Here is a 16,882-nt window from a genome sequence, read left to right as displayed (position 1 = left end):
ATCATTTTTGCATCACAATTCTCACTTTTACTGAAAAAAAATCTACTAAAAGTGTGATTATGTGATATTTATGTTCTCTTTCATCTGGAGAACAAGATTTTTAGGTCAGGACATCTCTGCAGCTCGACAGAACTTCATAATAATGCTGATGTCTCACACATTTTTCAAAAAATTGTGATTTGGTTCTGGTTCTGTGATTTAGATATTGCACCTGGCCACACTGCAGATTCGATAATATTGCGATTAGCGGTGCAGCTGTAATGAATATTTGCACTCCGTTGGCACGAGCGTTGCAGGAGCATCCTGGGTACTGACTAACATAGTGACATGACATACATGAGTCTAAACATGATTGAGCAGCATCATGTTGACAGATGAGGAAAGTAAATTTAGGTTTGTTTTGTGACGGGTGCTGATTATTTATTGATGTTAGCAGCCTTCGTTTCTAAGCTAACATTAGCTTGTCTTGCACACCGTGGGGGCTGTAGGGGAGCTGAAGAGAGACGAGGCACGGGAGTGTGTATAAATGTCACATCCTGTGGATTTTTAGAAATAAAAATGCCCTGAGTCCTCTACATAGAAATCAGTCCACAAATAGGCAACCATGAAAGTCGGGTAGGGTCTAAGTTTTTATGATACATAACAATCAGTTCAAACATTGGCATTAAAAAGTGCTTCAAGTGTTCATTATGCTTCCAATGATCTAGCTCATAAGAAGTGCAGTCTGAACATGCCTGCAGCGAGGGGCGAGACGCAATAAATCATACAAATTGGGCTCATAGTGCACAGTTTTGGACAGTATCTCCTCAGAAGCACAGGCGTACTGACGCCTTCAGAGAGCATGACTTTGGTTTGGAACCACAGCTGATGAAGGCCTGTAAAGTCTATTAAAACTGTGCAGCATGTGATATTAGGCCATACAAATAAACTCAACTTGACCAGAGAAGGGCTGTTGTAAACACACTGGGAAGTATGTGAATCAAATCTCAGCTGTTATCCTGCATAGTTTTAGTTATGTCAATATACAGTGTTCATATCTGGGTATCAGACACAATGATTTTTATAATGTATGACTATAAACAACTTGGATTTTTCCAAGAATGTGACCTGCTTGAGGAGTTCTGACAAGCATGGTTTGACATTTTGGGAGTTTTGCTTAGCTTGTTAGCTGAGAGTGATGTGATTAAACTGACCCCACTCTCATGTCTGTAGGCTAAACATGAAGGTAGAGCCAGCACATGAGTAGCTTAGCTTAGCATAAAGACTGGAACGGCTAGCCAAAGTTGGAATAAAGTCCACCTCAGACGCCTCTAAATCTCACTAATTAACACGTTACATCTAGTTTGTCAGCTGTGGTTTAACGTGGAGTAACTCCTCTCAATGCCAGTCTTTACTGGAATCCTGCTAGCACACTATTAATCTTCTCATCTAACTTTCAGCAAGAAAGAAGAGAGAAGAAGACAGTGTATTTCCCATAATGTCAAAATACTGTAGTCATTTATTTTTTTTTTATCTTAATTGACATACAGTTGCAAGAGTGGTGTCAAAGAAACTAGAAAATTTCGCAAGCAACTGTGGCTAATGCTAGCTTTGTATCCTAATACTATTTCCACCACTAAGTAAGGATTAATATCAAAAGCTGTATCACTGAGGTTCATCTAGGGCCATTCATAGTTTCCTGTTAACAAACTGGCTGTTGGGGCTTTTATTTTGAAAAACAAACCTCATCCTGAGCTTCCTATTAAGATGCAGTTACTCTATGTTAAGATACAGTTAATGACAGGGGGGAAAAAAGTCCAACCATGAAAAAGTTTTGGAAAAGTTTTGGTAGTGGTCCATCACTTGAATCAGGATTAAACAGTAATATGGCTGACGCATGCAATCAAAATTCCAAACTTTAATACACACTGCATAAACCACCCACACTCGAGCACAGTCATCTCCTCATCCGTCCTTGAGCCGAGCCTTTCACCTCCCTCTTTTCCTCCAACCAGATCTCATCACTGCCAACTGAGTCAGAATGGAAACTGACCGTCTCTGCCAGCGGTTTCACAGTTTCACTCTGACACACTCACAGCGAAGGCAGGAGGGAGGAAAATGGAGAAAGAGAGCAGAACTGCAGCAACAAAGTACAAGGAAAATGACGAAACTGTTTGAATCCCGGGACAATATGGAGAAGGACCACGCATCGCCTTCAGAACAGTTTTACTGCTTCTGAGAATGAGTGGAGCAGACATCCACTCCCCAGGTTTTATATCTGCTGGAGTAGGATGATTTTTACTTCATTCTGGTTGAACAAACCACTCGATATTTTCACATTACATACCACTAAAGTAACGCTGCTAAAGTTCATGGGAAAATATTGTTTAAAACAGGCCTGGAATGAAGTCATTTTTAGAGCAAGGCTACTCTGGCCTTTGATAAAAACAAATTTATTGGGGCATCGCAGCCAAAATGCAGAACACAGAGGGCAAAACCAATTGAGCAATAACAATGAGTAACAATTACATTATATGAAGACAAAACAGTATTAGAGCAGTTAGCTGATAGCAAGCCTGATCAGCCACCATCAGTTAACAATACAAACACACATTATTCACAGCTTAACAATCAGGACTGCCTGCTGCCAAATGCCATGGGTAAAAAAAAAAAAGGTAAAAAAATGCACTATTAAACTATTTTGATAATCAAGTAATTTTTCATCCACAAATAGCAGAAAATGCTGTTTTCAGACTCTTTTTCTCCTTTTTTCTCATATTAAACTGAATATCTGGATTTTGGACAAAACTGCAGCCCCATATTAAACATGACAAACTTAGTCTCTGCCCTTTTTTGAAAAAAGCCAATAAATAAAACACTTTGTTCAGGCGTGAGTAAAAACTGACTTTAGGCAAGTAGATGTTGAATGTTGAACCCTGATTGTTAGACTATAAACTATTAATCAGGCTAATAAATAACCGCAGTCAATGTCAGACAACCTTATCATACTTTAGCAATTACCTCGTGTTTCTGTAGTGACAAAACATAAAAATATAACAGCCTGGTTGTAGTATTGATATCAGTAATAAATGTAGAATAGAGTCATCCCTAGTAACCTGTTAATTAGAGCTGCAAAGATTAACTGATTAGAAAGTGAATCACCAAGTATTTTGATTATCAATTTATTTGTTTGAGTAATTTTTTAAGGAAAAAAAGGCAAAATTCTGCGATTGATTAGTCAAGAAAAAAAGAAAAAAAGAAAATTGACTGAGTAATCAACCATGAAAATAATCAGTAGTTGCTGCCTGAGGGCGCTGAAACTAATCGCAAGAGGTTCCACACAAGCTGCAGTGTGTCCCGCGTGAGAAGAACCAGTTCAAAACAGGCCTCGACAAACTGGCGGTGTGGGCAGACGGGGCATTATGGCCACACTGTGGGGCATCCATGGCACTGGGCGTTTGGCTGTGGTATAATTCCTGCCCTGGATTACAATGTAGGGAGCGCCTGCAGTTAAGCTTTGTGTGGGTCTGTAAGTATGTAAGGTCTGCTTTTATGAGTGTGTGTGTGTGTGTGTGTGTGTGTGTGTGTGTGTGTGTGTGTGTGTGTGTGTGTGTGTGTGTGTGTGTGTGTCGGGAGAGCGATGTGTCCTTCGGGCCCTGTCATTAGTCGTGAGGAGAACGGAGACAGAACAACAGACCCCCTGCGAAAACAACTTGTGCTTTTCATTACTTCATTCAACGCACACACACACACACACACACACACACACACACACACACACACACACACACACACACACACACACACACACACACACACACACACACACACACACACACACACACACACACACACAGAACCATCCACCGGGACCACAGTAGATCGGCATGATGGGAAATGTAATAGCAGCCCAATTAGTAAGTGGTCCGATGTGTTTAGTGTCACAGTTTACTCGAGCACAGCGGGACAGGATGTGATGTCAGAGAGGGGGGTGGGAGGGGGTGGGGGGGCAGATAAAGGGCAATTGCAAACACATTAGAGCTTGTTGGGATACAGCTGGAGGCCGAAACACTTGACAGGATGAAAAAGAGACTCAGTGGCATTTAATGGTGCTCTTAAATTCCACGCTGAGGTCTTCCATGGACGTCCCTCCCTGAGCTCCTCAATCATCTCCGGCACCCGCTTGTTTGATGAAAGGGTTATTTTTGTTTTACATCTTTTAAAGAGAGTGGAAACAGAGCGCTGACCTGAAGTATTTTTCTTTTTCTTTTAGAAAGCAGTGAACACAGTAGCAGAGACACACAAGAAGCTCTAAAGTAAACAAAAGCTTTAGCTCAACATTTAGTACGCTCTCAGGCAAATAAATCATCGATTTTGTTTAAAAATTAGAGAAAAGTACTTGGAATATGATACCGAAACTGTTTTCTTTGGAAGTGAATGCAGAGGCAGATAAGACAAACACAAATCACTGCAGAGCAGTTTAAAATATGAGCACTGACCTGAAATAATCTCAGAGATAACATGGTTAGGTTTGCTATGCTGAGATAATGTGATTAGGAAATTGAAATGTATGAATCTACAGGCCTTATAAAACACACAAACAAGAAGTCAAGATCTTTAGCTGTGTGCTGAGGGCTCCTGCTTTTTCATCACAAAATCAAATTTGAAAAGCAGCTGCACAAACCAAGGTTCTTATACTAAAGTAAATCTAAACTAGAAAAACAAAACTAGGCTTTCAAAAACTAAAAACTTCAGAACCAACAGAGATGATTGTAAAACTAACTAAAATTTAATGAAAAATATACAGGAACTGTCTTTTGTTTTATTCTTCAATCATGAGGAGGCATTGCTGCTAAGGCTGATCAATATTTCATAAAGGTGAAATGTGTGTCAAAATGCCATTTTACATTAAATATTGTTGTGCTGCAGAGATTTCCTGGCCTACGTATTCAATATCATCTATTCCTATTTCATATTCTACAGAAAATGTCTTTGTTTGGTAGAAATCCCTGCAAAAATCTGAGCGTAATCATTTTAATGTTCAATGAAAATAAGAATAAAAATGTAAAAATTATAATTTGCTGCAGTATCAAAAATCATACTGCAATATCAGCCAAAGAAGTCGGAATATTTTTCAAAATCATTCAGGCCAAACTGTGTGTTGTGTTTGTATTGTAATACTTACTCTGCATTTCTTAAGTCCTGCCTCTGACATACACCGATATAATTACTTAAAAAAACAACCTAAAACTAATATGGAAACTAATGAAAACTTCACATTTTTTAACAATAGTAACTAAACTGAAATGAATAAAAACACTCTGGAGATTAACTGAACCTCAACTGAACTGAAAACAAAAATGAAAAATGAATTAAAAATAAAAAAGAAAAGAAAAATCTAAAATTATAACTCTGGCACATGCACAGTGTGACTGGAGGACAGTCGCCCGCCACAGAAAGGAGTGAAGAAGATGACACCAAAAATAAATCCCAGAGGTGAAATTTAAAACAAAGAGAACATGAGCTCTGTTTGTGTCCACAGTAAGATCCAAAAACACAGGATGAGAACGGTCTACTACTGGTGGAAATAATAGAAAAAAAAGACCATTTTTCTCTAAAACAGAAAGAAAAGTGCTCCTGCTCCAGAATTTTGGGTTTAGTCTCAATGATAAAGGAAAGCCAACAAACACTGCAGACCAGATCAGATACTCTATCAGACTGGAAAACAGTAACTTAATACATTTCTCTTCATGGTTTTAAATCCATTTTTGAAAGATTTAGAGGCAGAAACACTGAGGTGTCATTGCTTAAACTCTTAAACTCTTGGATACATGGCTTGTACTCCTCTTTTTCCTTGGGATGTTATCTATTGTTACGCTGTCTGTTTGTTTCGGATCTGTTTTTAATGATCTGTTCTTATTTTTTATTGCTGCCTGTCTTGGCCAGGACTCACTAGAACAAAAGATTTTTAATCTTAATGGTATTCTTCCTGGTTAAATACAGGTTAAATGAAATAAAATAAAAAATGTGTTTACAATGAAGTGTGATGTATATCTGCTTTACAGACCGGCTGTCATTTGACTCACTTTGCTTCCACCTGTTATTAAAACATTTGACTTTTTACAATTTGATTTATACATGGTATTAATATTTTACCATTTGCTTGTATACAGTGTGTAGTAGTGTTTAGCTAATATTTTTATTTTTGGGTGAACTATCCCTTTAAAGTCACAAGTCTAGGTTCTAACATAACGTGCAGACGAACAAACTTTCCTTCTTTTCATGCCACAGTGAGAACGTCAGAGGAACACAGAGCGTATGTTCCTTATAAACAGGGTTGGGAGAGTTACTTTAAAAATGTAATCGGATACAGTTACTAATTACCTGTTAAAAAATGTACTCAGTAACCTATCCAAGAATCACGCTAGTAAAGTAATGTAACCTGATTACTTTGCATTACATTGGTTTATGACCTTGTTTAGTCTGATATTATGTTTTATGTTTGTTGCAGCTTCATTAGTTTGTCCAGCAATATTTTCCATTGTTTGCTTTGCCACTGATTGATTGATTGATTGATTGATTTCAAGACAAAAAATGGTGAAATTGTCACCCAGTGAAATATTTTTTTCTCTAGAGGCCATGATGAACTGGACTGGCAGCTGTTAGATTTCCTGGTTTCACTGAGACCAGAGTGCTGCTGTGAGACATTTAAAAATATATTTTAAAGTTGAAATCCTGCCAGTAACGTTATACTTTTATTAAATGTATCTGTAGTCAAATTATGTCATTTTTTATCTGTAATGGAATACAGTTAGTTTTACTTGTATCCAGATTATGTAATCCCATTACTCCTGAGGCCTGCCCATAGTCACGTACATTATAGCTACCTTTGCTCTGTGTGCATTTTTGTGGATTTGTGAACTTTAAATACTCTTTCAAACTGTGTGTTTGTCAGTTTTTTGATCCCTTAATTATCTCAGGATGCAGGATTGTTTTTCATTCACAATTCTCCTGTTTGGGGAGAACATTTTGCGGAGGCTGGATGGATTACATAGTAGGCTACATAATGTATATACATAGCTCCAAATCTCACTTCTATAATCCTTCACATATTGTGACCTATTTTGGAAATGCACTTGTACTATAACTTCCACAAGACTCTCTAAAACCACTAACAGCAGCTCTCTTACCTCCCGTCCTGCTGTGTATTGCTACAGTGTGGTGCGGTTGGTCTGTTTGGGTGGCGCGATACACAAAGATGATGTGGGAAGTCAAAGAGCCGAGATCTGGTTCCGTGGGAAATTTGCAAATGTTTTAACAAGGGTCGAAGGGAGTGAGGGGAATTGTGAAAGAGCCAGTCTGAAAAAGCATTCAATTAATTGGATCCATATTAAGATAAGGCCGCCCGGGGAGCTGTTGGACGACTCAAACGCTTTTAAAAAGGGAGTCTGGGCTGAGCTAAAGACGATAAGGCCAATGAACCTCAGTAGACTCAACTCCCCGCTGCAAAAAAACAAAACTAATTCTCTACAAGACATTTATTTCATTTGGTCATAAAGTCTTACGCTTTGAGCAAATAGTCTGTCAGTTGAGAAAGTGAAAAAAAAAAAAAAAAAAGTCCCACATGAGAGCTCAACAGGAGAATGCTACTTGATTGAGTTCATAGTTCATGTTCCCACTTGATAAAATCTCATTTTGAGACCAACAAAAAGTGTCACTGGCTTCACCTCTTCCCTCTTGTTACTGCAGGAAGTCTCCCAGCACAAAAGCACCACAACTTAATCAGCTTAAGAAAACAAAAAACCTGTCTCGTATGGCTTAAATGTGAGTAAAATTAAACCTTTAATGGCATTAAGTAAGTGTGAAAAGTCATGGAAAGGGCTGAATGTGGAGTGTACATGTGTGCGTGGATTAAGGAGGACCACCTCACCTTTCCACCGTGGCTGCAGCCTCCTCCAGCTGGTTCAGAAGGAACGGATAGAGAGCCGGAAAACGAGTGAAAAACTCTCGGCCTGTCATCCTGAGGAGAGACAGAAAGAGAGACAGAACGGGCTTGAATTTTACTAAGACATACACCTGATTCAATACTACTACGATACTTTAATTTAATTCAATTCAATATGTATTGCAATTCTTAAATACTGTGATTCTACATGTAATGTGATTCAATATTATGATTTATTGCAGTTTTTATTTGCTTTTTAACACCAGACCGTGTGAAAAAGTTGACTCAAACACTTTGAGAGAATGTACGTCGTGATTCATATTTCCAAAAACAATTTGCATCAGTCTATGAGTTCTGTTCATCAAGCTGGTGCCATAAGAAAATAACAAATAAAATAAGATCTTAGGCCAAAAGTAAAAGTGCACACAGCAGAATGTGAGCATTTAAATGATCAATCTTCACATGACATTTAACTTGAAAGCAGTTTTAAAACCCTGGTTTCTGTATATAAAAGTGGTTAAAAAAAGAGGAAAAAATTATGCTGAAGGTGAATTACGAGGGAGAATTACTGTCGACTGGCCCTCTTGATCTTTGGAAAAAACTCATGCAGAGAGACATAAATAATGAAGTGGAGGATGGAAGTGAGGGCGGCGAAAACACCAACAGAATCCAGAAAGCAGAAAACTATTTGAAAATGTGACCTTTGTCCTAAAAAATAAACACTAACAGTCCCATTAATAGGGCTGGGTATAATAATAAAAAAAAATCTATCAATCAATTTGTCTTTCAACGGTCATAAAATCCTGAAATTGATATTTTAATACATGTCTTTTTCTCCCATGGATGTGTGGACCAGCCTGCAGTTTTAACACAGTCTTGTGTGAGCAGGAAGGAAGGAAACAATATTCAAAATAAATATTCAAAATAAAAGTCTCGGAATAAAAACGTTTTACAATGACGAATTCACAAAAAACAATGGCAGGGAAACACAGATAACATAACTGCTTTGGGATCAATTCTTAATGTAAACATTAATATTTTTTATAGTAATAACAATAAATGATCGATTAATCGTTTTTGATCAATCATGTAAAATGTAATTGACCCATTATCAAATAAAAATCTGAAATATGTCGCCCTTTAAATGTTTCACAGGCTATACTCTTAGAAATAAGGGTTCCAAAGGGGTTCTTCCTAAAGGGCTGTGGTTCTACCGAGAACAATTTGCTTGTGAAGAACCCATTTTGGAAATGAGTCAAAATGGGTTTGTAAAGGGTTCTTCGTAAGACTAGGTGAACCCTTCGCATTCAAAGAACCCTTTGTGGAAGAAAGAGTTCTTCAAAGATTGTTCAAATTTAGTTTGTCAAGGGTTCTTTGTACATAATATTAAGCGGTTCTCGGTAGAACTTCTTGATTGATCCTAGATAAAACCCTTGGAATATAAAAAGGTTCTCAGAAGAAACCCTAGTTTGGTTCTAGATAAAACCCTTGGAACATAAAAACAGTCTCAGTAGAACCCCTGGTTGGATTCTTGGTAGCACCCTTAGAAAGGTAGAAAGGTTCTGCATAGAACCTCCACAGATGGTTCTAGGTAGAATCATTCTACCATAAAAAGGATCTCTGGAGAACCTCTCACAGAGGGTTCTAAGTGAAACTTGCTGTAGAAATAAAGGTTTGATTGAGGGCTCGTTCAATATATGCAAAACTTTTAAGATCTCATAAGTATGATTAATCGATTGATTGATTGTTAATATTACCAATGATCAATTAAGGACAGAGTTTAGACTTTGCAACCCTAATTTTTAATAATGCATCAGGTTAGAAGGTTCCTTCTACAATTTACAGCATTAGTTCTCTAAAATTCTCTTTCATATCCAAGAAAAACTGGTACTTTAGCTGAAATATCCCCAACCAAATCAATAAAGATATCGAATCAGGAGCTCGTGAATCGGATCAGTTTGGGAAATCTGATCGATAACCAGCCTGAGCCCTTAGTGCTGGAAAGAAGCTGAACTGTTCTGAGTGAGTACACTGTATAGAGATGCAGAGTGTAAAACTAACAGCTGTCATGAATCACTGTCAGAGGATAATAATAAACAGGACTGCCAGTGGATTCACTTTGATCCCACTTGAATTTCAGCTCATTAAACTACCTGATACTCAGTCGTGATTAAATTCTTCCAAATACTCTCCCTCAATAAAAATGACAGAGGAAACAAAGAGAAGCAGATGAGGAGGAGGGGTGGAGAGAGTGTGTACAGTCAAACCTTCTGATAAGAAGATGGAAATGTGCCAAATATTCTCTACACAAACAAATCCAGCCTTTATGTTTGCTTTCCCTGCTGCAGCCAGAAATAAACACATGCATCTGAGTGTATGCACATATGCTGCGCCATGTGCCACGATCACGTGTTCCTGTGCGTATGTATACACTCACAGATACACACAACTGTCAATAAAGTGACAAACTTTATATTTAACGCTGGCGGTCTTGCTGCTGTAACCGCCATTCAGCCTCAGGGCCAATAAAAGTTTTTATTTAACTCTGCTCGTCTAAATCAAGTCGCTCCTAAAGGGAAGAGGTCTGGTCTGCCAAACACATGATCACAAGACTGCAGAGATCTCAAAGTGAAAACACACACACACAGACACACACACACACACTCTGGTTCAAGTTAGCAGCAGGCACTGTCATGGTAGGAAAGTGAGTCATGTGCGAAGGTTTTAAAACCTCCTTCAACCTGGATATGACATACTCCTCACCTCTTATGACCCGACACACACAGATGAAGTGTGAGGATTAACTTCACATTCTCACTGAAACAAGTGCAAAAATAATCAAAGTTAAATAAAAATCTGAAAATGTCCCTAAACATTTGATGCAGGACTGGAGATATTATATAAGAGTGTGTGTTTGTGTGTCTGCTCTCTAATGAGAGTCTCTCTGTCTGACAGGACTCTGCTGCCTGGAGGACAAAGGTCAGAGGTCGTGTCGGAGCAGATTAGATGGGGTAAAAGGGGTAGGGGTCACAGAGGAGGACAGAGGAGAGAGGAGGAGGGGGAGGAGGTGGAGGAGGAGGTGTAAGTGAAAAGGCCTGGTCAGGTTTGTGGGTTCACAGCTGAGCCAAACTCAAACTTTTGACTTTTGAAATAAACTTTAAAAAGTTTTACCTGTGATCTTTACTTGAAATTATGCACATTTCTTCTTTAGATAAACTTGAGTTTTTGAGTTCTGTAATGTAATGTAATTCAAAAACTGGTCATAGTGAGCCGTGAACAAGAATTTGAGTTGGGTTCAAAAGTCAAAAATCTTTTACAGTATGTTGCCTTGAAAATTTGAGTTTTCTCAACTTCAGAAATCAGTGATTTTACCTCACAGAAGACAGGAGCTGCCGGTCTACTGCTGCCTCGATCTGTTAGTTTGTTTGTGTTATTGTGTGAATTTGGTTGAATCCAAACTAGCCCTTTAAAACACTGAAGTCACATAATGACACAACCAAACTAACAGATGAAGGCAGCAGCAACAAGCAACTCTCAATTCTGTGAGTTAAAATGACTGATTTCACCAGTGGAGTCTGGTTGGTCTGGAGAGAGTGATATCTGGCTCATATAACAGGAGTCTGACTGTCAGATGGCAAAGTAAAGAGCTGAAAATATTCTGAATATATCATAGACTTTAACTGATAGAGAATCTTTTAGGTGGTTAAAATGAGTTCTGTTGCTGACCCTGTCCACAGCAGTACATTGCTTCGTTTCCTACACCAGTACTCCTGCTGCTTCTCCAAACTGAGGGCGTGTCGACCTCCATCTACTGTAGTGAATACACTCACTGTCAATAAGCCTCTCATCAAATAATCCAAACTTGTAAAAGGTCTGACAATAGGTTATACAAGCAACGCTGCCGAGGTGTCTTTAAGCAAACATACCACATTCCACCTCCATAAAAGAAAAACTGAGGGAAAGCCCAGCCCTCATAACTCTAATGCATTTATAAACTAGTTGTTTTAATAACTTATAAAGGTTGACATTTCGAAAGGCCTCAGGAAGGCTGATGGAGGCTTTCTGGAAAAAGTTTAAATAAACATGCAGCTCTGTCGTTCTCTTTTCCCCCCCCCAAACGCACCTAAGTGGCATTGATATGAACATTATTGCATGTAAAAGAGCACATGTAGTGCAAAGTGAGGGGTTGGCGCAGACTTGAGATAAAGCTTCAGGCTTTGGTTGGAATGCAGAGAGCAATCTTCGCTCTGTCAGCTTTGTTTACTGTTGTATTTATCTCAGCAACGATATCGAATCAGCATCAATGCACGGTCGCGGAGCGGGGAGGCCCGAGTCTGAGCTTTACTCGAATGATGATCCACAAGCAAACAATATGTCTGGATTCAAGTAACTATGTAAAATACACAGCTGAAATTCCCACAGACAGCGAGAAGCTCCGTCTCCCCACACACACACACAAATACACAGAACGCTGTAAATAAACTGGTTTGTGTGAGAGGAGAAATGTGTTTGTGCTCCAGCGTCAGTGGACCAGGAGGCCTGTACTCACACAGACACACACACACACACACAGGCAAATATTAGAGTGGACAAGCTGTCACAATGCATTTTCTGCTGCCAGAGATCACAACCATAAAATCATGGTAATAACAGAGACCAGACATACAACCGACTGTGGAAAAGACAAACTCCCAAAGACACAACTATAAATGAGTTGCAGCTTTCTTGCTCATACACGCAGAGTCCTGCACCAGTTTCAGGTCGATGCAGGGAGATTTACTGGCATGACAACAGACAGGCGACGAGAGCACGAGTGGAACATAAAAATAATCATTCCTAAACTGAAACATGAAAAGATAAACATGTTCTTTCAATTTTAAGGTCACGTTTAGAGCTGCAACGATTAACTGATTATGAATCAGTTATTAGAAATCCCCTTCAGTGAAAATCATGTTTTTGACCTTGCTAAATGGACATTTCACCCACAAATTAAAATTCAGTCATTATCGACTCATCCTCATGAGTCATCAACAATCGAAGTGAATGGTGACCAGTTTTTAAAATACACTGTAGATCTTTAGTGCGTGTGCACACTGTCTGGACTGTGTGTGTGTGTTGTGATGGTGTGTAAACAGCATGTTAGGACCTTAGGAGTCTTGGATTACACCAGACAGGCAGGATGGAGGCAATTTATGTTTTTTTCCCCAGTTGTTTTTTTACATTTGACAACACCTTGTGTAAGCGTATGATGTCATATGTAATGTGTAAGCCATTCTGACAAGGTATTTCAACTTCTTATGTAAAAAAAATAAATAAATAACCACATCAGTCACAATTTATTACTTCTTGTAGAGCATTATATTGTTTAAAATATGACTGGAGGTGGAAAAGAAAAAGAAAGCCAAAATTCTGATTCTAGCTTTTTAAACATGAATATTTTCATGTCTGTTTCATACTTTATGACAGTAGGGTTATTAAAAAATGTCATTTGAGGATTGATTAATGGGTGAAAATATTTGTCAAATTAATTGAAAATCAAAATAATCAATACTTGCAGCCTTAGCCACAAGTCTGGTTTTCAATTTAAAGGTATAATCTGCAACATTCTCCTAAAAATGTAATTCATAGATTCGTGATATAATTCCTTTCAATCAGCACTTATAATCCACTGGAGGTGGTGGCTGTATTTGCAGAGAATCTGCCCTCTGCCTCTGTTTCCTTATCTTTTTCACTGATAAAAGTTTATATGCTAATCTTCTTAGTCATTGGTCTTTTTCTCATTAATCATAGGGACACACTCTCCCACATGCATATAAAAAACAGAAATCACCCCACACAGTAATAATAAGAAAGAAAGCAGCAAACAAGGGGGGGGGGGGGGGGGGTGTAACTGATATAAAGGGGGGGTCAGCAGGCTAAAAACAAAAGTGAAAACAGACAAGATGATCAAGAGCAGCCTTGGCTTGGTTAAGAGCATTCAGAGGCTTTTAGACAAGCAGCCAATAGAAATACAGTACAGAGGACCAGACAGAGCTCCATGGAGCGGGGCCCAAAGCCCTGTGAAACTTTACCCCGGATTATCTGTGGGGTAACAAATCACTTCTGAGCTCAATATAGACCTCAATACAACCATCATATAGTCCTGCAGCCAAACAGCACAAGAACATTATTGTTCACCTTTGCTTTAATGTGTTCTGAGATGGTTCTCTTTAAGAGTTCCAACAGGGGCCAGGAACATATTAATCATATAAATGTTTTACTACGGTTTAAAACCGTACAAGGCCGCTCAGCATATTTACATTTTAAAATAGCCTGGAGGTCTACAGCCACACTAACAGGTAGAGTTGGGGTCATGTTGATCCACTTTCTGAATCAAGATGACAATACTGACGTTATTCACTCATAACGTCACTCATCCATGTACAGATTCTTTGGTCTTAGGTTTATTCAAGTTATAGATTTTGTAACAGCAACATGAAATGAGAGGCAGAAAGCAGATTTCATATGATATCTATGCTAAGAGGGGACACGATCCCCAAAACACAATCAGAAACACGGAAATGTTAACCGCCACCTCACCAATGTTTAAAACTATAAACCAGCACAAAACAAAACATTTGAGGACGTGAACTTGGGCTCAACACTTAATCACAATTTTTTGACATTTTACAGACAATCGACATTCGACAGATTAATCGATGATGAAAATAATTGTTAGTAGCGGTCCTAATTCTTTACTAGAAAAAAATAAATGAACATTTGAAGAGAACTGTTCTTTGTTTTTGTTGTAATAGTGATGTCAGTTAGTTTTGGTTCGATAAGAGTTGTGGAATATTAAATCATCCACTTTTGCATCTCTGCCTTTTTTACCCTCAGGTGTGCATAAACTACAGGTTATGTTAAATTAATCCTCAAATATAAAAAGGTGAAAATGTATCAGCATCGCCGACAAGAAGCAGGTTATCAGTATCTACTGAAAAAAGAAATTGTGCATCCCTAATGCTAATGTTAGCATGCTAACATGCTCACAGTCACAATGCAAACCTGCTGATGTTTAGCAGGTATAACGTTTAGTGTTATTGCATAAATGCTGCTTTTGTGTGAACAAAGAAATGAAAAATAAAAAAACAGAAAAGAAACCAATCCCAGAATGTTTTACCAGCAAATCAAACATGCATTTTTTTTTTTTTTTTGGAAAGATCTGCCTGCAATAGCATCAAATATTTTCTTGTGATCTGCTGCAGAACACCCACCCATTCTGCACCTGAGTTTGGTGCAATAAATCACAAAATATGTGGAAAAAACACTTGACCCAGGCCTGCTATCATTTTCATGTTTCCAAATACTTGGATGGCTGTTTGACAAGGCATCGGGAGCCTGTCGTAATTTAAGACTCTTTTCCAGAAACCTCAAGAACAATCCACAAATTTTCAAACAATCCTTGACAGCAGAGCAGGACTAGCAACTGATAACCGTCCAACTAAAACTGAGACAGTTAAACCTCTAAAATTATTCATCATGTGCAAAACCCAACCTCATTCTGACTGGTGGATAATCAAAGAAACATCTCATCCAACAAAATGAGATATCCAGCAAATGACAGCTTCTCTGACTGACTTGTTATTGGCGTGACAGACAAAACATTTTAGATATGTAGGTCAGTGCATTTTGGTTATACAAGTTTCTGGTGATCTGGTTTACTCTGAAAAGTTTTCAGGATATCATCACTTGTGACTGTGGAGTTTCAGGTGATATTTTGTGGCTAAAATCATAAAGTAGAATGTTTCTGTTTGTCCACATCAATGAGAAACTGCCTGGGGTTAGGGTTAGGGTTAGGGTTTTCTGTATAGACAAACATAATTATCTACGAGCCTGTTATCAACTGTTTTATCTATCTTTTTTAACATGATGATTATTTAATTTGTGGCTGATCATCATCGACCACTGAGCCCTTTACTCTTGAAACACTGTGATTTTCCTTCTGATGAGTCAAACCTTGTTCCTGAGTGACTCCAGGTGTCTCCAAGTTCAATTTGAGACTTTCAAAGATATTTTTTACTTCCGCTTAGAATTAAATTTAATGCCAACATCACAACCATAACTGCAAAAGTATTGAAGATATCATGGAAAATCAGTATGACTTAAGATCTAGAAAATAATAATTTACCAGGTGCTTGTATTTAGGGAAACATTATATTATAATACTTAAATCCATGTGGCCTGGAAGAGGCTCTGCTGAGTTGTATTCTGGATTGTGCCACTTAAAAAAACAGCACATATCAGTTGTTTTTCACTACTAAATAATTGCCTTTTAAAAATACATTTTAATAAAATCATTTTAATTCAATTTAATATTTCAAATACAACTAAATGTTGTTTATAGACCAGCACCAGCAGTAAAGTCACTACATTTGTTAAAAAAAATTAAGACCTTTGTTGATGAAATGCAAAACTTCTAAGGCCTTAGTTTGGCATTTTTAAATTCAATAATTGTTCTAATTATTGTAACAGCTTCTTCCACCAGATGAACTAAAGAAAAAAAACAGCTTATTTAATCACAGTATTTACCACGAAGTAAAAGCATGTTTTAATTTAGGCACAAACAAATTATTTTTAAATTTACCTGGTTTACGCCTACATCTGATGCAAATGAAGATTCACCCCCTGATCCACTCAAACACTGAGGATTAAAACACGGGGAGGGTAAGATGACTACACCTGTCTAACATGAAGCAAAGTGCTGCAGCTGTCTTAAACAAATAATACCTGTTTGTTATATGGTTATTAACATTTTTTCACCATGTCTCTTCCTGCATATTTAACTGAGAATAGGGCTGGGCAGTATGTCTTACAATTTATGTAATGGAATAATTTAAAGCACGGACGGTAACAGTATATATCACAGTATATTTATTTTTCTTGAAATTTCAAAATAAAGTCTTCTGCAGGACTGAAGCT

At 38.0% G+C, this 16,882-nt stretch overlaps 1 protein-coding gene across 1 annotated transcript in view; it reads right to left on the bottom strand.

Annotated features, from left to right (window-relative positions):
• Positions 1-16,882, bottom strand: part of thada (THADA armadillo repeat containing) — a 125,559-nt gene that overhangs the window by 71,622 nt on the left and 37,055 nt on the right. Inside the window, exon 26 of the mRNA XM_084735408.1 lies at positions 7,910-7,999. Within this exon, the coding sequence (XP_084591534.1) occupies positions 7,910-7,999 (90 nt within the window). The remainder of the gene's footprint in view (positions 1-7,909; positions 8,000-16,882) is intronic.

The sequence above is a fragment of the Lutjanus erythropterus genome, chromosome 14 (genome assembly GCF_056507025.1).
Source record: "Lutjanus erythropterus isolate fLutEry1 chromosome 14, fLutEry1.hap2, whole genome shotgun sequence".
Classification (NCBI taxonomy): Eukaryota; Metazoa; Chordata; class Actinopteri; order Lutjaniformes; family Lutjanidae; genus Lutjanus; species Lutjanus erythropterus.
The sequence above is the reverse complement of the archived record's forward strand: the minus strand, read 5'-3'. Positions and strand labels throughout refer to the sequence as shown.